The 25598-nt window shown below is 36.9% G+C and overlaps 1 protein-coding gene across 3 annotated transcripts in view; it reads left to right on the forward strand.

Annotated features, from left to right (window-relative positions):
* Positions 1–25598, forward strand: part of BZW2 (basic leucine zipper and W2 domains 2) — a 59916-nt gene that overhangs the window by 6005 nt on the left and 28313 nt on the right. For 2 of the 3 annotated variants that reach the window (XM_047754417.1, XM_047754418.1), the window contains exons 2-3: positions 12785–12849; positions 21902–22078. In XM_047754417.1, the coding sequence (XP_047610373.1) occupies positions 12792–12849; positions 21902–22078 (235 nt within the window). In that variant the 5' untranslated portion in view covers positions 12785–12791. Of the gene's footprint in view, positions 1–10076; positions 10152–12784; positions 12850–21901; positions 22079–25598 lie in introns of those variants that run through there. The other variant, XM_047754416.1, reaches the window with a different exon arrangement.

A 25598-nucleotide genomic window follows, 5' to 3' on the forward strand; every position in this document is an offset into this window, starting at 1 on the left:
CCATAATGAAGTTTTGAAAAGGTGAATTTGGGAGTATTACAGCCCCTAAGAATTGGTGGTGGTTAAGCAAGCGAGCGAGGAAGCGAGCAATATGGACACAATTCTCTTTCTCTGTACTTGGAGTTTAGCTTTTTGCAGTTAATTATCCACTTAATTGTTAAAATAGTTATACCTAATCTGCAAAAGACTGTCTTGTGAACAATGCATTTCCCATAAACTTCACATCACATTTTAACTTCTCCACAAAATGAAAAGGTAGGTGGCATATCTCAGTGCTTGTGTCACAGACTTATGAATATCCCACTGATGGCTAATCTTCATCATTTTTGGAAGTGGGCAATGTAATTTGCAGACACGTCTGAACAAGGGGTGCAAATACATTTAATTAAACTGAGAAAATGGAGACATGAATGAAATGGAGATTCTGATTTTCTTCTGTGTCTCATAAACCATGTCAGAAGGCATTTATAAAAAAGGAACATTTTGATGCTGGTGGTGAGCAGAATCAGTGTAGTTAGGGTGAGCATCTCAGTGTAGGAAAATTAGGACCATACTCGGGTATGTCTGCGTGGTTCTTCCTCATGGCCTGATTAACTTAATGCTTATTTTGACACTTTCTGAATTTTTGAAACTTTGTAACTTGTGTTTCTTGATGTTTACATTTCTTTTATGATGTTTTGGACTTACTAAATGTTAATGTTTCCAGAGGCCAGCCTGGGATTTTTTTGGTATCATTTATAACATATCTTCCCAGGGTTTTCAAAGAATATTTAATTAAGCTTCAGAGCCAAGCCTTCACAATTTCTAAGGACAGTATAGCCAATCCAGTTCAACTGCCAGGTGATACTGAAAAACACAGCTGTATGTATCCAAATTTGAGTTGTATATGTCTATATTAGCTATGTCACTATGGAATTTAAAACTCGAAAGAGGCTAGTGCCTCTTATCTCTGGGTATAATAAATCTGTTCCAATAATTAAAAGAAGAAAGCTATATCTGCATCAGAAGGGGAAAGGTAGCATTCGCCTTCCCAATAAATACATTTAAGCTAGAAAATTGGTGTGTTTAACTCTTGTTATTTGGTTAAAATCTATTGTGGGATTGTGTTCGAAGGACGTGGCAGACTAAGCGGCCCTAAAACTGCATTCACCAGGCTCAGAGTAAAATCTCTTCCTGGTCTGTTGATTGTGGAGTAAAGCAGTTCCATTAAGTAGCCTCTTATGACCTGGTAGGAAATGATTATGGATGAGCCCTGGAGGACAGCCAAGCACAGCAATCGCTCTGGGAATTAGAGTGGGAAAACCAAGGCTCCAGCCTCCACAATGAGATGTCTTTTCCAAGGCAATCTGTCTTGCTTTCACTCTCTTCATATATAAAACAGGGATACTAACCAAACTCACAGGGTGACTTTGAGGATCCTAGAGGACACCCTGTGAACTCTGCAGTGTTACGTACAAACTAACTGGTACTCTTTAGGGCCAATTCTACCTGTTTTTATGGTTGAGAAGTAGATGAATAGCACAAGAAAGGGCCTAGTTAAGAAATTATTTTAAAGTAAAATTGTATAGACATTAGTATTTGCCACAAACCCATCATTCTACATTTTAGGAGGGGGATATTTTTAAAGAGACTTTCATAAAAGATGTGATTCTAGTAATTCTATCTCAGGATTAAGATCTTGGTGAGCATCTGTTGTTTCCAGAGAAACCCAAATGATAAGATGTGCTCTTTGTCCTCTAGAGGCTTACACTCTTCTCTAGGAGGCAGGCCAACTCCTGAAACTGTAGGGACTAAAGTAATTATCCCAAAGCCCCGCCCTGCTTCTGTGCTTCAGTCAACCCACAGGTTAGACCCCTTTGAGAACTGCCTTTGGCCAGTTCAAGTGGCCGTCTGGTTCCTCCCAGTCTTCCAGCTGTAATTGGAACAATGTTGTTACTTCTCTCTCCACCCACTGGGCTTCCTGCTCCTGGAATGCCTACCTCCACCCATTTCTGTGTATCAAATTTTACTCCAATGCTTCCCAGCTCAAATAACCCCTCCTCCACACAGGCCTCTCGGGTCCCCAACCAGAGCAGTACAGTCACAAGTACTGGTTTCCAGAATGGGTGGAGGTCAGTGGGAGGGCTGGAGAAAGATTTTGAACAGAGTCTGGAAGGACAGGAAAGCCAGAAAATGGAGAACTCGTCAGGGAGAACAACTCCCCAAGAAACGAACTCCATAAAGTATTATATTATAAATATTTATACAATAAATATTGGCCAACCATAGTAGAACTAGAAATTATTTCATTCACAGGCATGTTTTCTTCAAGTTTATGCCAATTTTTAAAAATCATAGGCCTGATGGAGTGTATCTTAAATCACACTTTGTTCTTGCCCTCAAGTAACTTATAAAATGTGGCACAGTGGAGTTTATGGGTTAAGGATCCAGAGATGTCAGTGCTGTGGCTCTGGAAAGAGCTGTGTATGTGTTCGATCCCTGGCCTGGGAACTTCTGCTTGCCATAGGCATGGCCAAAATACAATAAGTAAATAAAATGTGACATCACATAATTTAGACTAAATTGAAATTTATACACCAGTATCTTCAGAATTCATGGTAGTAGGAAAGTTAATAATGGACATTTAAAAAAAGAAACAATGGAAGAGAAAATCATGTATTTACTAGGCTATTGTACCCTTGAATACAAAATAATTTGAAATTATCCAACACAACTAGAATAGTAATAGCCAATAGGATATAAAATGAGTAGGAAATTGTTTCTGAAATTTATTTCACAAATAAAATATGATCCATGGAACGTGTTTTTATCTATACAGCACCAGAACAGAATTTGAGGACCTTTTATTCTCTCAGTTTGACTTTTTTCCCAGTTGGACTGTTCTGATTTTTTTCCCACTTTGACTGATGAATGAAGTAAAGACAGTGCTGAAACAATTAAACCTGAGAGGTGCAGCTCAGGGATTAAATAATCAGATTCATGTGAATCATTTTAATGCAGAATGGTGACTGTCATTAGGAGTTTCCACAGCATTTTTCCTGTTTATTTGGGATAAAAACACATGATTTAGAATAATTTCTAAATTTTTAAAAATGTATAATTTACTGGTATCAGCAATATAACAAGAATACTTTTCATCCTTAGATCACTCTGATGTCTGTATTGGAGCCCTGGGTCTCTTCAGCAAATATCTTTTGGGCTGTTAAATACCACTGGGAATGATTTGATCTGTTCTAAATTTGGCATGTGAAGAGTGCCAAAAAAATATTCTGATAGCTCTGTTTGTAAACAATTTTAAAATAAAAGGTCTACATAACCCTCTGAATGAACCATTCTTTTGGCAAGTGCCAAAAATTAAGTGCTTTCATTGTTCTTTCTTGATTTTTTTTTTTATTTCAGGTATATCCTTTGGTGTATTTTGTTTTGAACTCTTTAATTCTCTTAATTAAGGAAATAATAAATTAGTCAGAAAACAATAATAAACTGTGAAAGATAGAGAATTATGTTTCCTCTTCTTATGCTTCAACTTATTTTTATTTTAGATGAGGACTTTCAACAAAATAATGGTTAGTTGTACTGTTATTTTGAGGACTTCTAGACAGATCTCAAGAAAACCTTTGGGCAGAGGTGTGCAATAATTAGGAATATTAACCCTTAGCACTATGAAGAATCTATCACAGGCTCCTATTGGGTATGCAGTTTTGTAATATTCTAAGATCACCCTCTTTTCTTTTGCATATTTACACAAAGACTTTAATGCTTTTCAAACCAACCTCGACTTCCTAGATTTGTGATCATTTCTAAGAAAAAAAGAACATGACATATGTTTTTCTCCATATACAAAGTAATCGAATGGGGTTATTATAAACAGGAAGGAGAACCCGTGTTGATGGTACAGAGGAAACTGCTGGATGGAGGAAGGGGCTGTCACATTGGTGTGGAGGAGTGTAAAGATGGTGTTTACGTTAGCATTGAGCCTCTGCAGGAAACAAGTTGATAACTGGCTCTTGTAGTACCAGAAACCATGGAGCCATCAATTTCCTACTATTTACATGTCCCTAAGAGGCAGATCTCTGTTAAATCCTCTCGCAAAAGATAAATGTTTTTTTCTTAATAGAACTCCATAGAGAACTATTTGGCAATTTGAAAGTAACATATGCTAATTCAATTCATCCAAGTGCTGGCCTAAACGTTAAAATTAATATTTATGTTTCATTGTAACTCAAACCATAAAATCTATGAGGCAAATAATGAAAAAGCTGCTGTTGAGAATTGTATACATAGTTACTCAACAACTTTGGTTGGTTCTTTGGAGAAGTGCATGCGGTGCTGCATGGAGACAGTTGATCGGTTCTGGCCCTGACTGCTCCCAGTTTGTAAGGGCTTGATTTTTTCTACTTTGATCTCTGCTGTATCACCAAGGTTGGAATGGAATGCATGACCTCAGGGAAGTGGTGTGACATCTCAGAGCCTTATCTGAGTATGAGATGAGGGTCTAGGTTTAGTTCTTTGGTTTTCAAAGTGTTCCATGCCTCATAGATACCAATTTATAAGTTAAAGTTAACCCCCCCACACACAACCCCACACATTTAATTGTTAAAACATTAATAAACACAACTGCAACTCATACATCATGTGATGTACTTTAACATCCTGAAGACTATTCATTCTCATTAACTCACTGCTAGATTTTTTTGTGCAGTACTTAGGTCAAACTTCCACCTGCTAGAAAATGAGCACCAGGCATCTTGTCTGATTGGTGGTTCCCACTGCATCCCTATTGATCAGTATAAGATATATATTGGATAAAAGAATATAAATGAATGAATCTCTGTATGTTTAAGCCTTTTTATTTTTATTTTTTGCTCTTTAGGGCTGCATGTGTGGCATATGGAGGTTCCTAGGCTAGGGGTCGAATTGGAGCTACAGTTGCTGGCCTATGCCACAGCCACAGCAACGTGGGATCCAAGTCACATCTGCAACCACAATAGGAACTCCTGTTTAAGCCTTTTTTAAAAGTATACTTAAGAGTCTGTGATTCTGCCCCTGGTCTGTCTCTCTCTTTTGAATTTGTGTAATCTACTCCTTTAAAATTGTATTAGAAGAGTTCCCATTGTGGCTCAGCAGTAACAAATCCAACTAGTATCCATGAGGATGTGGGTTTGATCCCTGGCCTCGCTGTGACGTAGGTTGCAGATGTGGCTCAGATCTGGCGTGGCTGTGGCGTAGGCTGGCAGCTACAGCTCCAATTTGACCCCTAGCCAGGGAACTTCCATATGCCGCACCTGCAGCCTTAAAAAAGAAAAGAAAGAAAAGGAAAGAAAAAGAAAAAAAAAGTCTAAAATTGTATCAGGGAATAGTCCCATATCATCAGTGTGCAGTGTCCCACAAAGCCCAGGCTAGGCTCTGGCATTTCTATCCAGTTCATGCTCTCTTCATTGTGAAATAGGCATGTGTATGGTAAGTAACTTTTTGTGTGTGTGCAACCCTTCAGATAAAGCTTCCTCTGCAAGACAGGCTTGGGCAGGTCCCCTTCTGGGAGGATGGGGGCAAGAGTGGCTTGGTTGAGAGAACTCACTAGTGGGAAAGCATTTGGACTCCTACCCACAACCACTTTTGAACTTCTTAAAGGTCTGTTACCATGTTTTTTAAGCAATTGCTCCAAAGCAAAATTCACCCACTAGTTTCCAGTCCAGAGTGTAATACTTTTTTCTAGGAGATTTCTGTTTTCTTCTTCTTGATTAAAATGCTGAGAAGAGAGGAACAGACTTCAACCCCCCCTTGCCGTAATACCTTATCTTCTCATTTCCCATTTGTACTAATAAACATTCCCATCAGTTTTGTTTGATACCAAATAGCCTAAATCAACTGACTTGCTCTCTGCCATTTGACACCACTTTCTGCTGATTTTTTTAACTTAATTTTTTTTAGAGAAGCTTTAGGTTCACATCAAAACTAAGAGAAGGGTACAGAGATTTCCCACGTGCCCTCTGCCCCCATACATACACTGCCTTCCTCATCATTATCATCCCCCACCATAGCTACTAGTGATACATTTGTTTTGTCTAAAATTGACATTATTGTTTGGCAAACAGAAAGAAGTCATTCAAGGAAATACCCTGCCTGGTAGCTGCTCTGATATGTTTAGACCTGTGCACACAATTTTCACTTCTTGAGAGCAAGGTCCATCTCTGGTTTTGCTTACTTTTGTTCCCTCATTAGTGCAGGGTTTTCTGGTCTTGGCACTATGGATGTGTTGGACCAGAGAACCCTTTGTTGTAGGGGGCTCTCCTATCATTGTAGATTGTGCAGCAGTATCCCTGGCCTCTACCTTCTAGATCCCAGTAGTACCTGCCTCCTCATACATGGCATGAAAATCAAAAATGTCTCCGGACATTGCCAAATGCCTCTTGGGAGACAAAATTAACCCTGGTGTGAAACCACTTCTTTAGTACAAGGCACCCAGTTAGCACCGCTAAAATACTTGATAAATTATAAGTATATTTAGACCACAACTAGACATTTAGTCATTGGCTATTTTTCTATTTTATGCCACCATTTCCTCTAAGTTTTCAGAATTTACAGCTTGAAATCCTGTAGATACTCAATTGTTATCATCATTCTGTTTTCTTGTAGATAAAAGTTCTGAGGGTCTTAACTTATCTAGGACAGAGGTTTTACACCATTTTGCTGTTAAAATACCCTGAAACGTTTTGTTTGAGGGATGGCTTTTCTAAAGCCAAACTCTGCTGTGATGTGTGTACTTGAATGTATGTTTGTGTCTTTTCAGAGTGTTGAGACATAAGAATGACATCAGCGGGATTAGACCATCTGGGAAGTTGAGTGAGACTGGTCATTTGTTGGGGGGAGGGAAGGATCTTGGAGAAATTCCATCTGGGGAAAGTGGAAGGGCCCAGAGAAGGAAATGTGCTTGCCCTAGAGACTTTTTAGAGCTTGCATTGTTAAGTGGATGGCATGAATTGATAGTAGAGTGAAAGTATTTAGGAGTTAATTTAGTCTTATTGAACGTTTTTGAAAATAACTTCATTGAGATGAAATAAGTGACGTTGTATAATTGCCTGAATGTATTTCAAAGACGAGGTTGTACATTGATACTTAAGATGTAATTTCTGGAGTATTTCTATTTTTATTAAAAGGGAAGCAAAAACCTGGATTCAGAAATAAGAAATCTTAAGAGCTGGAATAATTTTGGAAAGGTTATAATGAAAAATTAATCGTTTTGTGTCTTAAAGAAGATTTTAGAGGAACATAATTAACTCTTAGTGTACTTCTTTTGACAACACAATTCCTTTGCGCTTTGATCACTCATCGCTCTTTCTTATAACATAGTTACTTAGTATAATTTCAGTTTCCACCATGAATATCCCTTGCTGGAAACTATAGTTGTAAAATTTTCAGGAGAGGACTATTATTAAGTTTTTTTTTTCTTTTTAGGGCCGCACCTGCAGCATATGGAAGTTCCCAGGCTAGGGTCGAATCAGAGCTACAGCTGCCAGCCAACACCACAGACACAGCAATACGGGATCCAAGCTACATCTGTGACCTACACCACAGCTCACAGCAACACTGGGTCCCCCACCCACTGAGCGAGGCCAGGGATTGGACCTGCGTCTTTATGGATACTAGTCACATTCATTTCCTCTGAGCCATGACCGGAACTCCTGAGTTTTGTGCTTTTAAAGAAAGATATTTTTCTTCCTTTCCATCATTGATTATAATAATGAAGGGGATATGAATGTATAACAGTAATATTTTTGTATTAAAGAAAGAAATGTTTGAATTTATTTAGAACTTTTTTTTTCTTTTATAGGTAGGCATTTGTTATTGTAAATTTTTAATGTTGTCAATTATTATAAATACTAAAACTTACATAGAATTTGCTAGGAGATAGAGCAAAGCTTGTTGTAAAGGCTAGGTGATTTTGATTCCAGAATGGCTGTTACAAAATCATAATAAGGGTATTGAACAAGCTAATGTTATTCTGGGCAACAAAATGGTATAGTGTTATTATAGACATACATCTAGTTTACTGCTTTAGCGTGTTCATAATTTAAAGTTTCCCCGAGCAATTTGAAATTTTTTTTTTCTTTTGAGAGAGTGATGCTATGATGGTATTAACCCAAATGATCCCTGGATATGACAACTTCTTGTACAGAATTTTTTGATGTTTGTTCTTGTAGTTTCAGCTTTAATGGAAAGGAGAATAATTTATAATTCTGGACAATTTATAGTTCTTTTTGTGGTAAACTATTTTATCCATTTGCAATACAGAAAAAAGGGTAATTCTTGAAACTTTCTCCTAAGCACAGAGTGCTTGCTGAATGTTGCAATGAAGTGACTCAATTGTATTTTGAGTTTTATGTGCTGGTGTTACTGTTTCTTTATGGTGTTATTGTATTGTATACTTTGGGCATAATACTGTTGCCCTATAATTTTTATTATTGTAGAATCAGAAGTCTTTTACTCCCCTATTGTCTTAAGTAATATTGACTGGACAGAGTTTCACTTTGAAGTTTGGTACTTTTTCTTTTTTTCATGCTCTAGACATGGGGTTTTGAAGTTTGGGCAAAATGTCTTGCAGAGCTACTTTATCTGAAAAATATTAATTTAAAAATGTTTATTCTTTGAATGTATTTTCACCTTTTAATCAAATATGTGAGTTGGGCCATAAGAGATGCTTTATAACTGGGTTGCTCAACATGATAGCCACTAGTCATGTTGCCTATTTCAATCATTTTAATTAATGAAAATTAAATAAAATTAAACATTTCGTTCCTCAGTCATTCTAGCCACGCTTCAAGGGCCCAGTAGCCCCATGTGTCTAGTAGCTACTGTATCAGACAGTGCAGAGATAGAACATTTTCATCGTCATAGATCTGTTGGATACACCTCCCCAGAATAGATGTTAGCAAAACTACAACCTGGGGGGCCATTTCTGATTCCCCATTTGTTTTTTTAAATAGAGTTTTAGTGGAATACAACCATGACCACTTATTTACATATTGTCTATGGCTGGTTTCAGGCTGTCATAGCAGAACTGAATAGTTGGAAGAGAGACCATGTGGCTCACAGAACCTAAAATATTTTCTATGTACCTCTTTATAGACAAAGATTGTAATCCCACTTTAGAGTCTATGTATTCATAAGGTAAAGCATGTTTTCTTATATCAAAGATGAACCAGACCAGAAGAAAAGACAAGAGTAGGTAGGGTAGCAGGCCAAATCTCATGATTGAGTTGAGAGTAGTCATCTGCTAATAGTATGGACAACTGGAAGGTAAGTCCTTGTCCATTAGATGGGACACTTTCCAAAATGGAACGCCAGACAAGACGATCTACTCAAAGTGGTCAGAGTAAGTGGCAGAATTAGCACAGAGTAGCCATGAGACCTCTAGATGCCGCTGGCCCTTGTCACCCTTGGGCGCAGAGTTTGGCTGGAGTAAGGGATGGAACATGAATAGAGCACGAAGGCAGAAGATTAATAAAGTGAGGTGAGGTGAAATTTTCTGATTTTATGTTAGATCTAAAAATCTTTGCATTAAACCTTTCAAGCTAGACTTAAATTGATTCAAAAATGTTTATTTCATTAAGAGAGTACCTGGTTTCTAATGTTTGATTGATTGGATCATTTCAGTATTTTTATGGTCTTCTTATAAAATATCCAAGAAATGTATTCTCTTAGATGACATGTAAAATACGGAAATGCATTTTCTTTGACCATTTTACATACAATTTTTTAAAAATACTGTTTTAAACCATGGGGTTTTTCCATTTGTCTCTGAGTGTTTTTTAATTTAGTTTTTTGAGTGGAAATCATCATGATGTTTGTTAGTTGATTTCAATTTGTAAACTGTAATGCAGTCTAATAAAAGCAAGCTTTTTGCATTGGCTTGATAGAACTACCTTTCCTACTCTTCCTTCACTCCATTTCTTAGTCAAAGTGCCCTTGCTCTTCTTTGGCCAGGGCTTCAGTGAGTCCTTATAAAGGCTGACCCTCACTGGAGCAGATTATAACATAGCACCAGAGCTAAATTTAGAGGGAAGCCAAGCCTCTGCTCCAAATAGTAACAGCCAAAGGATAGAGACTTTGGGTGAACAGAATATCTTCACTTAGTCTTTCAATACCAGTAGGTGAGTCTCTGTGTTTGTTTTGATTTTTGCTGTTGGATACATCAAAATCTTTGCATACTTTTTTTTCAATGTTTGCATGTTCTTAAGTTATTTTCCATTTAGAATATATTGAGGTTGTGTAAAGTAATCCCACAAAACTGTGCTATGAAAAAACAAACTTTTGTGTTTAGAACTGAAGGAAGTATAAACAGAGCTAAAAAATTTTTTAAGAGTAATTCTCTCCTAGGTAGGATGTGTTTGGTTGTAATTCTCCATTTGCAAGAAAATAGAAACAAGGTGTAAAGGTAGAATTAATTAGGGAATTCTATATGTTTATATTCTAGACCCTAAAATAAGTCTTTCAGAGAGGGCCCACACTTTAACAATATTTTTAAATTCTAAAATAAAAACATCTTTGACAAAAGGGTAATTCCTTCCTTTCATGTTCACCTGATAGAGAATTTTCAGGCTCTGTTTTGTTTGTTTGTTTGTTTGTTTGTTTGTTTTCAGTACACTCCCAGACTCTTTAATAGACATTTTTCTTTGCTAACCCAAGAAAACATTTTGTATAGTATTTGTTGTGTTTTAGGGAGGTTTTGAGACATTAAGGAGAACACACACACACACACACATCTATTTATTACTGGTTCTCCGATGAAATGTTTGCCAGTCTAGAATGAATCTGTTGGAAATGCCAACAGGAAATTTCCGAATGAAAGAGTTTTGCAGTGAATATAAATAATGCATTAGAAATTCTATTTCCAACATATATCAAATGAAATGAGATTTCATTGATTAAGGTTATTGCATTTGTAGCCATTTCAGTAAGCAGCTGCTGCCCCATACACACAGAGCAATCAATTCCTTCTCTGCACTTGGTCTAGGTGTGTCCCTGCTGTCCTGCTGTTGTGTTACTTGTCACAGTGTACTGTAAATGTTTCTGTTTTATCTCTGCTGGCCTCTGTGTTCCTTGAGGGCTTGGAATCTGGTTTAGTCACCTTTGTATCTCAAAGCAGGATGTAGTAAGTTCACTTTATACGACTGATAAAAATTCTCTCTACTTTAAAGTTACTTTTGGCTTTGTTATTTTATAGTTAATGAGTTTCACTTTAAAATTGGTGATTAGGAGTTCCCGTCGTGGCTCAGTGGTTAACCAATCCGACTGGGAACCATGAGGTTTTGGGTTTGATCCCTGGCCTTGCTCAGTGGGTTAAAGATCCGGAGTTGCTGTGAGCTGTGGTGTAGGTTGGCGGCTCAGATCCCGAGTTGCTGTGGCTCTTGTGGCTCTGGCGTAGGCCGGCAGCCGTAGCTCTGATTGGACCCCTGGCTTGGGAACCTCCATCTTCTGCGGGAGCGGCCCAAGAAATGACAAAAAGACCAAAAATAAATAAATAAATAAATAAATAAATAAAATGGTGATTAAAGTTCTTGGCGAAGATAAAAATTTCTTTTTTCATGGGGTAGTAAGAAAGTTTTGCCTCTTAAGTTGAATAATAATTTTTCTAGTCTTAAGAATTTATTAAAATTTTGAGATAAATAATTTATTGGAATATTGCAAATTTTCTTACTTGTTTACTGATGAAAGTAATGAAGAAAATTCAGACATTTTCAAATCCCAATTTTAAAAAAACTTTGAAAGATAAGTAATTTGCTTGATATTATCTTAATTGTTTGGTCTCCAAAATTTAGACAATCTATATATATTTTCAGATTATAATATTTATGCTGGCAAGATTATTCTTTGTTTGTAAAAAGTCTTTTATAGCAGGTTTTATACTTTTTTAAAAGATAATTTATGACATTTTAAATTGTGTGTTAAATCCAGTAGAAGAGTTTAAAATACCCAAATACTCATCCTCTGAGGCAAACAAACAAATGAAATACCTACTAACAGTTTCTCGTATCGTTCTTAAATGCTCCTTGCATAGGAAGGCAAATATTATATGTATCCACTTTTAACCAAAAAATTATGCTTTACACTCTTCTATTCAACTTGCTTTTTTCCAGTAATGATAAGCCTTGAACATCTTTCCATATTAATGCAGCAGCTTATTTGACAATTACCTACTAAATGCTTATTTATTAAATGCTTATTCTCAGTATTGTTTTAGGTACTAAAGGTACAGTATTGAGCAAAGCCTACAGAGTTCCCACCCACACGAAGGTTATACTGTCACAGTGGAAACAGACCATGGTAAACAAATAATAATAACATGACAGGGTACTATGAGCTGTGAAGAGAAATAAAGCTAGATAAGGAAGGGGAGAGAGAGAGAAGGAGCCTTATCGGTCAGAATGGTCTGGGAAGGCCTCTGAAAAGGAGAAGTTTAGGTGAGAGCAGATAGTAAAGGAATTGCTGGACCATAGATTATGCACACATAAATATTTATGAATATTCACCAAATGCTTCCCAAAAGTGTTGCATGGAGTTTATCCACTATGTCAAAGTTTATATCTCTAGTTATCTTCCTGTGTCTTTTTATCGACACTAGATATTATTAAACTTGAAAAGTTTTGCTAGTTCAATAGTCACAATAATCTCATTTTTAAAAGTATATTCTGTATGGGTACAGTTGAACATATGCTAACTAGCTTTACATATTTACATGATTTGCTTATTTGACATACATAATCTTTATTTTCTTTGTTTTCAGAAATTTTATGAATAAGCATCAGAAGCCAGTGCTAACAGGCCAGCGGTTCAAAACTCGGAAAAGGGGTAGGTTGGGTTGTGTGTTTGTGTATGGCAGGGAGAGGGGAGTGTGTGTCCAAAGTTCTAATCCAAATATAAGATTGGAGAATGTGAGCTTTAATAATATGACATCCATTTCTTTTATTAGCAAAAGTGAGTTCATTCAGTAATAGTCCAGGGAATTTGCAATTTGAGATAATGTTAACTGTGGGGGGCGGGGCATAGGCAAATCAGAGGAACTTGCTATTATAGAGAAAAGAGAAGTGTTGAGAGAAGCAGTAAATAATAAGAGTCCATGAGGAAGCAGGGAGACCAAAGTATGGAGGCTTCTCATTGGTGGGGCTGGTACAGTCTGATTGGCTGGGATGTAAGGTGAAGAGAAGTTTTCTTCTTCCTACTGGATAGTAAAGTTATCTTATCAACACCTTTCTCAGATATAGACTTAAAAGTCTCTTCCTGTTGAAGTAATTGATGATACATGGCAGTGTGTAAGAGCTCCCCCTACAGGTGTTTCCAGACTCCAATTTTAGCTGCAGTTTCTTAAAAAATTGCAAAGAGAAGAATTAGGATTATCCTTATTTCCACCTAACCTCACTAATTCCTGTCTTTTGAGCTCTGAACTTCTACATTCAAGCCTCAGAACTGCCAGTCTCTTGGGTATTTGATTTTGGACAAGTCACATAACTTGTCTGTGTTTTGTGTCTTTATCTTCAAAATGAGGATAATTATATATTCAGGTTGTGTTACTCTCATGTGAGGCTTTGAAGGCAATTGATAAACTTTACCATTTTAACACCAGCGTTTGCATTTGGTTTTTGCTTTATTTTGTGTTTTTAAGAAAATGTTCATAGCAAAGATAGTAAAACAAGAGAAGAGTAAATTGGGAAAGAAATATTGAAGGGTTTTAACATTTTCAGAATTTAGGAAGTCAAATTAAATTTACTGCCCTAAATATCTTTATTTTTTTATAATGATTTTTATTTTTCCCATTATGGCTGGTTTACAGTGTTCTTTCAGTTTCCACTGTACAGCAAATTCACCCAGTCATATATATTTTCTTTTTCTGACATTATGCTCCATCATGTTCCATCATGAGTGACTGGATATGTACTATATAGCAGGATCTCATTGCTTATCCACTCCAAATGTAATAGTCTGCATCTATTAATCCCAGACTCCCAGTCCATCCCACTCCCTCCCCCTCCCCCTTGGCAACCACAAGTCTGTTCTCCAAGTCCGTGAATTTTTTTTTGTGGAAGGGTTCATCTGTGCCCTATATTAGATTCCAGGTATAAGTGATATCATATGGTATTTGTCTTTCTGACTTACTTCACTCAGGATGAGAGTCTCTAGTTCCATCCCTGTTGCTGCAAATGGCATCATTTTGTTCTTTTTATGGCTGAGTAGTACTCCATTGTGTATATATATAACACATCTTCTTAATCCATTCATCAGTCGATAGACATTTAGGTTGTTTCCATGTCTTGGCTATTGTGAATAGTGCTGCAATGAACTAAATATCTTTAAAACTCAGGATATTTTTAAGTGTCTTTTATTGTGGGAAGAGTGATGATAGATCCTGAGTTTGATAGTGGCTGCTAAAATTTCTATAGGTGGGTGACTTCTTTTCATGTTACGTTCATCTCATCATCCTTTCTGTGTAAAGAATTAAAACAGGTAGTGACTCAGTGGTAATGAACCTAACTAATATCCATGAGGATGTGGGTTTGATCCTTGGCCTCACTCAGTGGGTTATGGATCCAGTGTTGCTGTGGGCTGTGGTGTAGGTTGCGGGCATGGCTTGGATCCCACATTGTTGTGGCTGTGGTGTAGGCTAGTGGCTTTGACTCCATTTCCACCCTTTAGCCTGGGAACTTACATATGTGTGGGTGCAGCCCTAAAAAGACAAAAAAAAAAAAAAAAGAAGAATTAAAGCAATTTTTAAAACATTTAATCAGTTTTGTGTAATTATAGAGAAATCCGCGTGAATTTAAGAATAGTTGAGCCAAAACTTGATAAGGATGCTTTTTTAAAATACGAAGCATGATATGAAGTTATTTTGTTTTCTAATACTGAGGAGCGTGACTGAAAAATATTTAAGGAAGTATTACGTATAAAGATAAAGGATGATTGAATATCTTTCTGAAGGCCTCTGCTGATTACAAAGCAGAATGTCATGCATTGGTCGTGGAATGCTAAATTGTTTAATTGATAATCTTTATCATATGCCTTTGGCATTTCCAGCCTTGAGGCAGTGCCTGTAGCTGATGTTCTTTTGTGATGCTGTGTCAACATAAGTGGCAAGTGTAGTCATGTAGGAAGAAGAGAATTCTCAATACAATAGATTATTTGATTTAGAAGAGATTGCAAGAGTAGGTAGCAGTGAGGTTAAATTTAACTATAAATGCTGCTTGCCAGAAAGATTCACATTCCCACTAAAAAATGAAAGTTAAAAAATATTTTAAAAACAAAAGTTATTTTGTACAGTATTTCTGTCTTGCTCTCTTCTTTTTTATTTTTATTTTTTGTATCCTTAACACATCCCCATAAGCTAAGTATGAGTATAGCCTGAACCACCTCCTGTTTAGTTTTCTTAGCAGTGTCCCCACTGCACAATGGGGATTGAAATCTGGAAGCAGAGAGCAATACCAGGGGCTGCAATCAGTGTGCATTCCTTGTCTCATTGTTTAAAGCAGTCCTGAAAAAATAAATGACGTCGATGATTTCCAAAGGACTTAATCGCAAACCCAGTTACAGTGAAGGTATTGTTGTGCCTATAATGTGATAATAGTTAATGTATGCCTTACTGTGAGGTGAAGAAAGGTTTGCCACTGTCTGCCCACTGAAGGAACGTGTTAATCTGAGACCTGGATCTCCAGCTCACTCAGCTTTATTAGTGTGACGCTGATTCACGGTAGCTGAGCTCGAAAGCCAAGAGGGCCCAAGGAGTTATTGCGCAACAGCAGGCATGATTCAACGAGTAAACTGGCCCTTACAGTCAGTCTTCAGTTTTGAACTGGAAAGATTTCTTCTAAAGCTGAACTGGTTTACCTCTGATTCATTTGGTGGGCAAGATTGTGCCTGCGCGGCGCGATTGCTGTGGGAGTACTCAGAGGGCTACCCAGAAATATGTTCTATATCGTTTGTCAGTTGATCTTACATTTATATAACTCTGGTCTGCTGGGGATTAAAGCAGCCCTTGAGCCATTTTGTGCCAAACTGCTGACTGGGGGACAAAAAATGGAGTCACCCTCATTTTCTGCTCTTCATGGTAGTGAATTGCCTCCTGACGATTCATCGAGCTTTGGCTTTTCTTTTTCTGTGACGATGGGGCTGACTTCATATAAATGGTTAGCAGTTTTGTAGAGCTGAGAAAAAAAACCTACTGAGGGTATTTCAAGGTCGTTTCGATAGGCTGTCTTCTGACGCTCGGTCCTCAGTTTAAAGCTGTTTCCCAGTAAAGGTAATGCTCGTCTACGCCAAGTTAGTATAAAAATGTATTTCTTTTTGCTTCACATCAAAATTAAACATTATGGTAGGACATAGAACTTACCCTTTCTGAAATATACGTATGTTGCTTATATTTCCTCAAAGAAATTCTGTTTTCTAGTGTGACTTGTGGGAGTCAGAAAGGGTGAATGCTTCTCCCCTGAGCGTTAATGCTTTGCTAGATGAAATATTTAATAATTGAACTGACCTCCTTGTAAATTTTGGAAAAAGTTGGATTAAAGTTAGTGAAAATAGGAGTTCCTGCTGTGGCACAGTGGATTAAGGATCTAGCATTGCTGCACCTGTGGCATAGATCAACGCTATCCTCAGATTTGGCTTTGTCCTAGGAACTTCCGAATTCTGTGAGTGCAGCCAAAAAGAAAAAAATAGTGGAAATAGGAGAGAAAAAAAAATACCAAATTTGGGGCATCCAGAGTGTCCACTTACTCAGGTTTCTCTGAGGCTTTAGATCTGTGCTGGCAGTTTTGAATCATTCTTAGATTTATAATAAGGGGTATTAGGAACTAATGAAGTAAATCTTTAAATGTGGAAATATATATGTAAGTAAACCTGTGTGTGTTTAGTTAGAAAACCCATCATAGTTCTTACTCATTTAATTTACTACACCTCAGTGACCTTCAGAAAGGGGTGTAGATTATGTTATTTGTCACTTAATTAACATGTTGGGGAAATGCTATATTAACCAGTTACCATCATTCTTAGTGAAAGTGATGTATTCAGGTAACTTACAGGCATATTTGAGTGTCAGAAATAGGACTGCTCTTCTATGTCATGTAAGGGTGATTATGACTGGCTCTTTAGTGTCACACTTGTGATTCACCAGCACAGTGTAAATTTGAGACTCTGTGTGCTTCCCACCTCAGGGGAGGTTTGACCTGCCAAATGGAAACTCAAGGAATCAATGGCATATTTTCATTAAGATTTTGTTGGTGTTTCTGCTTCATTGTCTTCAAGTGAAATACGAATCACATCCACTATTTGTTGTTTCTGATGAAAAAAATCTTTGTATAAAATATTGTCAATTTCCCCAAATGTCCATTAATGTTTTTGCCATTTTCTTCTACAGGAATTTTGTATTCCTGTAAATGGACACTTACTTTAGCAGGTGGGAGTTTTGCTTTTCAGGCTGCAAAAAAATCCTCCCAAGCCATTGTGACTTTAAGATTCTCAAGCTATATGTGATCATTTTGACCTAGTGTGTTATTACTCACTATTGAAATACTTCTGGGTGTGATATGCTGTCTATCCCCTTTTACTCCCCCTTTCCATTAGTAAGTCTTCTGAAAAAGTATAACTGGCAAGTCTTTTGAAAAAGTATAACTGGATTATGAAGGTCTTTTTTCCAGCAGGAGTTTTTAAGGGGTTTCTCAGATTCACAGCAAAGCCCTCTGCATGCATTCATATCTTAGTCTGGATTTTACCTTATTGACCAGTCTATATTTTCCAGTGCCTTGAATTTATGATTTTCAAACCATCAAAGTCTATTCTGCTACCTGAGTCAACCTTCAAGCATGGGGGAGTGCCATTGTGTGGATGGCCTCAGTTGATTTTAGGAGCTGGTCACAGGACTTAATAAACACCTTTTGTTTGGTCTTTTTACTTATTGAATTTTTGTATTAAAGGAAAGGGAACTTTTTCTCAAGGCGGGAGAAGAATTACCCTTTGGCTAGACTCTGGGTAAGGAATGACGTTTCCTCTCCTTGCCAGTAAGTTTGTCCTGTGGGTCACAATGTCCCCTCCATTGCCCCATGACCTATGCCTCTAGAGTGCCCATTTTCTCCCTCCCCTTCTACACAATAAGACACTAATATGTTTTTTCTGCAGTCAATATTGCATGTTTTTGGCTGCATTGTGTTTTACTTTGGGGATCAAAAGGACTTTTATCTCTTGGTCATGACAATAGTGTTCAAGTTAATTGACATCTTTCTTCATGGTATCTTATGCTGCGTGACTCTGACTGGTACAGCAAATGACATTCTCCTTGGCTTCTGAGGCTTTATTCAATGTTAACCCCTTAGAACACATCCCTTCTATTAGCCCCAGTCTGTACAAACCAGGCAGGTGCTGTCTGGTTATTAAATGTAGTTTTAAATTGCATGAAAGTTATGCACACCCATGGTTTAAACATTCAAACAGTTCTGCAAGTCATGTCGTAACAACAGCAAGCTTCTTCGCCAGCTACTTTGACTCTTTCACTGCTGCGGCCAAATAACATTTCTATGTGGCTTATTTCCTGATTTTTCTGTTGGTGTTCTTCTAGATGCACAACTTGCTATGGGAGATGAGGATTTGGGCTTCTTTCACATCCCCACACACCCGCAAACCTCTATCCTCCTTGGTCCCTTCATTGCATCACAATTTTAGTTAGATTCCTATTTAGGGTTTATATTATTGGGATTTTGTACATGTTATTCAAGCTGGACTGAAATTTGTTTGATCTCTTTTTGTGAACACCGTATTTTCTTTGGAATGAATACCTTGGATAATAATTTTACTTATTTACTTTTTGCTTACTTTTCTGTGTGTTGAAACTAACACTAACCTTTCCCTGTGCTACATAAATCCTTAATATAAGCACTTTAGGAATTTGAAGTGATAGTCAAGGAATTTTGACCATATATCACATCACATTGTATGGTTATATTGAAAAACCCTCTTCCAGTCAGTTAGCTGTCTAGGCTGTCTGTCCAGCTGTTAACTTGAAATGCTCGAAATGTTGTCTGTCTCTTAGATTTTCTTCTCTTTTTCCTGAGATCTCATGACTTAATAAGGTAGTGAAATCATTAGTTATTCTCTCATTTTTGTGGAGTGTCTGTTTCAGTCACTTTTAAAAACAGTGTATGAAAAACATGGAGTTCCCATCATGGCTCAATGGTAACAAACCCGACCAGTAACCATGATGACACTGGTTCGATCCCTGGCCTTGCTCTGTGGGTTAAGGATCTGGCATTGCGTGAGCCATGGTATAGGTTTTGCACTCAGCTCTGATCCTAAGTTGCTGTGGCTGTGGTGTAGGCTGGCAGCTGCTGCTCCAATTCCACCCCTAGCCTGGTAACTTCCTTCCATATGCTGCACTTGTGGCCCTCAAAAGCAAAAATAAAAAAATAAAAAATAAATAAAAAGAGTGTATGAGAAACATAATTTTTGAGGCCTTGACTGTCTCAAAATATATTTATTTGGTTCCTATGTTTGATTAATAGTTTAAACACTGGAATTCTAGTTTGAAAATTGTTTTCCCTAAGGATTTTAAAGGAGTGTCTTTTGGTTTCTGGTATTTCTGTTGGGCAATTCTGTTTCAGTCATCTGTTTTCTTGATAATTTATATGTGGTATGGGGTTTTTTTTTTTTTCCCCCCTGAAACTTCAGAGAGTCACTTTATTCCCAGTGTTCTGGGATTTCACCATCACAGCTGCACCTTGTGGTGGATCCATTTTCAATCCTTGTGCTGGGTCCCCAGACAGTCCTTTATTGGGAAACTCATGTCCTTCCATTCTGTAAAACTTTCTTGAAATCTTTAAGTCATTTCCTTTCCTTTTTGAAAAAATTGTCTTTTTGTTATTATTTGGACATTTGACTGATTTGCCCTTTTTTTTCTTTTTGCTCTTATTTTGTAGGTCTTTGACTTTTCCCCCCTAGTTTCTTAGCTTCTCTTTCTACTCTTCTATTGAATTTTTTAACATTTTCTATCATATTTTTCATTTTCAAGAACAATTTTTTTTTTGGTCTTTTTGTCTTTTTAGGGCCATACCCACAGCATATGGAGGTTCCCAGGCTAGGGGTTGAAACGGAGCTGTAGCTGCCGGCCACAGCCACAGCCACAGCAACGCCAGGTCCAAGCCGCGTCTGCGACCTACATCATAGCTCACAACAACGCTGGATCCTTAACACACTGAACGAGGCCAGGGATTGAACCCACAACCTCATGGTTCCTAGTCGGATTTGTTTCTGCTGCACCACGACGGCAACTCCAGGAACAATTTTTTTATTCGTGAAATGTTTCTTTTTTCCTATAGCCTTCTCTCCCTTTACAATTGCAATATGACTTACCTGTCTAAAGATATTTATGGCAGGATTTTTTTTGAAGTTTTGTGTTCATCCTATGGTGTTCTGTCTTTACATCCAGACTCATTCTCCTTAATGAGTGAAAAAGGTGACGTCCTTAGATCTTTTAGCTTAATCTAGTCATTTTTCTTATGCCTCATTTGTCCTCATTTGTCATTTTCAACTTTTTTCAGTAGCATATAATCCTCACTCTGTTCAAGGTCTGGCTCCAAACTGACCTTCCACAAGAAGTCTCTTTAGAGTCTGCTGAGGATAGGAAGCTATTTAATATCTCTATCCCTGAAACACTTCTGGGAATCTACAGAATCAAAACTGTTTTCATCATAATACTAAGCTATTACTTGCCCCTTTCACACATTCTCTCATGAGTTTACAGTGGTGTTTTTCAGAGGCTTCAGGATGTGTGATATTACACCAAATTGCATGTAGCACATTTGGGAATCCATCTGTCTGCCATAAAGCCAGACATTAGAGATTTGCAAAAATGTTAAACAATGCATCTCTTCTCGTTAACATTTTTAATCTAACATTTTAATTTTTTGTTTTAATCTCTATAAAGTTAAGTATCCATAGATATAACTTCCATAAGCAAAAAAGCTCTTCGGAATTTTCAGTACTTCGGAGTTTTTCAGTAAGTCAGAGAAAGACAAATACAGTATGATTTCACTTATATGTGGAATATTAAAAACACACACACACACAAACAAAAACTCATACATAACAGATAGATGGTTGCTGGAGGCAGAGGGTGGCCCAATGGGGGAAGGTGGTTAGAAGGTACAGACTTCCAGTTATCAAACAAGTCATGAAGATACAATGTACAGCATGATAACTATAGTTAATAATACTATATTGCGTATTTGAAAGTTGCTAAGAAAGATGTGAAAAATTCTCATTACAACAAAAAAAAATATAACTGTGGTGATGGAGCCTAACGAATTGTAATGGTCATTTTGCAATATATACAAATATCAGATTATTGTGTTATATACTTGAGACTGATGGAATGTTATGTATCAATTATACCTCAGTAAGAAATTTAAAAAGAGATGTCTCTCTTTATCCCTTCCCTCCTCATCTTTATTTTGTTTGTTTATGTGTTCTCCCTTATTCTTAGGTGATTCTTTTATATCTTTGATGAAATAAAATTTTAAAGTTTTGATTGTTATACTTTATTTTTTAATCAGATAGTTAGGGTTAGTAGTTTACATTGCCCTGTCCTATGAGTGACACAAATGATGTCATCAATTTTTTTATGTTATTGGGTAGAGGTAACATATTTTTGCGGCCTCTTTAAACAGAAATAAGTCTCTTATAGAAATGTGTAACATGGACTTTCAGAACATAGAAAACTAGTAGAAAAACTTAATTATTCTTCAACTTTTAAATAAAGTTTACCATTTGGTCATGCTACCAAATAAAGAACAGGGAACAAAGGAAATGTATGGTTGCATTTGGGAGTATGATGTGTTGGTAAAAGAATGACTATCTAATTTATTTATTTTAGATGAAAAAGAGAAATTCGAACCCACAGTCTTCAGGGATACACTCGTCCAGGGGCTTAATGAAGCTGGTGATGACCTTGAAGCTGTAGCCAAGTTTCTGGACTCCACAGGCTCAAGATTAGATTATCGTCGCTATGCAGACACACTCTTCGATATCCTGGTGGCTGGCAGTATGCTTGGTAAACCACATATTAGTGTCTTCTTGTCATATATGTGCTTTCCATTCTGTTGAAGTATTTTCTTATGAGATAGTATCTTTACACGCTTACATCTATGATAGTTGATTTTAAAAAATTACAATGGGAGTCTCTCTGACCCTTACCTAAATTTGGAATGGTATTAACGTGGCTGTGACATGATTATTGATTAAGAGAAGCATAGAATTGAGGACCTTCATTGATATTCAGCACAAACTGGCCACTTGGTTTAGTTAAAGAAAAAATTGCCAGTATTTCATTAATTTTTCGTTTCACTGTATGTAAGAAAATGTCTAAGAAATGTAGTTTAAGTCTGGTTTTTAAAACATCCTTGTATCGTGCGTATATGGTTAAAGGGACTACAGGTAGATAGATTTTTGGATTTCTTAAGATAAGTTAAAGCAAAATAAAACTATGACACGTAGAGCAAAGGCATCAGGGAAGAAGGCTTCAGAGTATTATTTAAATGGCATGGCATGTTGGTCTAAATGCTTATTAGGTATCACAGCCACCCATTTTTGGAGTTCCTTTGTGGCACCGCAGATTAAAGTTCTGGCATTCTTATTGCAGCAGCTTGGGTAGCTGCTATGGCCCCAGGTTCAATCCCTGGCTCAGGAATAACCACATGCCACAGGTACAGCCAAAAAAAAAAAAAAAAAATCCATTTCTAAATTAAAAAAAAAAATTAAAAAAAAATCATGCATTTTCCCTCTCATAACTATTCTTAGAGAACTTGGTGTTCATAATTAGTTCCTATGATAACCATTAGTCACTAAAAGTGGTCAGACCCTCCAGGCCAGTGTTTTTCAACGGCCTAGGGGACATTTGCAAATATGTGCAAGTGTTTTGGTTGTTACAAAGACTTGGGAGTGGAAGCCAGGTATGCCACCTGCTTTATGCAAGGAACATTCAGCACAATAAAAAATTGCCCTGCCCAGCATGCTATCAGCATTTCTCATTGAGAAATTCAGCTTAAGCCAACCTACTTTAAGATGGGTGTATGCATTCCTCCATTTTGAGGTAGGGCCACCCTTTAATTTCAGCCTCTAAGCTTTTGTGTCTACATTGGTTCAGGGCCCCCTTTACTTCCAGGCACCCCTTTTAAAGTTTTTATATATTTTATTAAAGTATAGTTGATTTGCAATGTGCCAGTTTTCTGCTGTACAGCCTAGTGACTCAGTCACACATTATATATACAGTCTTTTTTTCATACTATTTTCCATCCCAGGATATCGGATATAGTTCCCTGTGCTATACAGTAGGACCTTATTGTTTATCTAGTCTAAATGTAATAGTTTGATCTGCTAACCCCAAACTCCCAGTTTATCCTGCTCCTACCCCTGCCCTCTTGACAGCTGCAAATCTGTTCTCTATGTCTGTGAGTCTGTTTCTATTTTGCAGATAGGTTCATTTGTGCTGTATTTTAGATTCCTCATGTAAGTGATATATGAAATTTGTCATTTTCTTTCTACCTTGCTTCACTTAGTATGATAATCTCTACTTGCATCCATGTTGTTACACATGGCATTATTTGGTTCTTTTTAATGACTGTGTAGTATTCCATTTCATATATGAACCATATCTTCTTAATCTGCTCATCTGCTGATGGTTATTTAGTTTACTTCCATGTCTTGGCTATTGTGAAATGTGCTGCAATGAACACAGGGGTGCATTATCTTTTTGAATTACGGTTTTGTCTGCATATATGCTGAGGAGTGGGATTACTGGATCATGAGGTAATTCTATTTTTAGTTTTCTGAAGAACCTCCATGCTATTTTCCATAATGGTTGCACCAACTTATATTCCCACCAGAAGTATAGGAGGCTTCCTTTTTCTCTACACCCTCTCCAGCATTTGTTATTTGTAGATATTTTAATGATGGGCATTCCAACCAGTGTGAGGTGGTACCTCATTGTAGTTTTAATTTACATTTCTCTAATAATTAGTGATGTCGAGTATCTTTTCATGTGCCCACTGACCATCTGTATGTCTTTGGAGAAATGTCTACTGATGTCTTCTGTCCGTTTTTTGATTGAGTGGTTTGTTTTTTTGTTGTTGAGTTATATGAGTTTATATATTTTGGATATTAAGTCCTTGTTGGTTGCATTGTTTGTAAGTATTTTCTCTCATTCTGTAGGTCATCTTTTGGTTTCTTTTTTTTATTGTTATTTTTATTTTTTTTATGGTTTCCTTTTACCCATGACTTTTTTTTTTAAGCAGAATTGGAACAAATAAATTTAAATTAAATTTAATTTTTTTTCCAAAAATTTATATGGAACTATAAAAGGCCCAGAATTGCCAAAACAGTCCTAGGGGAAAAAAAGCAGGAGGTGTAAACAAATAAACAATACTGCAAAACTACAGTAATCAAAACTTTAAACAATACTGCAAAACTACAGTAATCAAAACATTGTTGTATTGGCACAAAAACAGATATATAGGTCAATGGAACAGAATAGAGAGCCCAGCAATAAATACAGATATCTGTGGTCAATTAATCTTTGACAAAGGAGGCAAGGATATAAAACGGAGGAAAGCAGTCTCTTTAGCTAGTGGTGTTGGGAAAGTTGGACAGCTCCATGTAAATCAATGAAATTAGAACACACCCTCACACCATGCACAAAAATAAACTCAAAATGGCTTAAAGACTTGAACATGACATGAAACCATAAAATTCCTGGCAGAAACATAGCAAAACATTTTCTGACGTAAGTTATACAAATGTTTTCTTGTGTCTCCCAAGGCAATAGAAATAAAAACAAAAATAAACAAATGGGACCTAGTGAAACTTACAAGCTTTTGCACAGCGAAGGAAATCCAGGCCCCCTTTTGATCTGAACTGCTTGCTTTCACTATATAGCAAGTTAACTTTGTTGTTATTGTGTATGAAAATCTCACATTATCACTGTAGATAATTCAAGTCCAAGTATAAAATCTGTCGATAGTGTGTTCATATCCCTATACCCAACAATAATTACTGTAAATATCTTGGTTAATTCTTTTCTAGAAACTCCTTTACCTAAATACATACACTTTTGAGAATAGGATATTGTACAGGCATGACACTCTACCACTGTCATTATTTATTCAGCAGTATGTTGTTGCCTTGTATGAGTGTTACTTTAGGTGATTCTAAAAATCATTTAAAACCATAATTAACAGTAAAGTTGAACCTTCCCTGATGTGATTATTGGCTTTTTAAATTTCCTTAATTATGAAATACTTCTATTGATGCCCTGGTACATTCTGTGTAAGAATGTTCTTCGGTCAGTTTTGGTTCTTGCCAAAGTCACACGTGACTTCATTAGTCAGTCCAAGGCACCCTTTTCTGTCCTCTCTATTTTCCTGGCAGTACTGTTGACTCTTTCATTGTTTTCAAAGTGTTTTACCTTCTTGCCTTACATGAAACCATTTAAGAGTTCCTGTTGTGGCTCAACGTGTTAAGGACCTGATGTTGTCTCTGAAGATGAGGGCTCAATCCCTCTGTTAGTGAGCTGAGGA

The sequence above is a fragment of the Phacochoerus africanus genome, chromosome 11, assembly GCF_016906955.1.
Source record: "Phacochoerus africanus isolate WHEZ1 chromosome 11, ROS_Pafr_v1, whole genome shotgun sequence".
Lineage (NCBI taxonomy): Eukaryota > Metazoa > Chordata > Mammalia > Artiodactyla > Suidae > Phacochoerus > Phacochoerus africanus.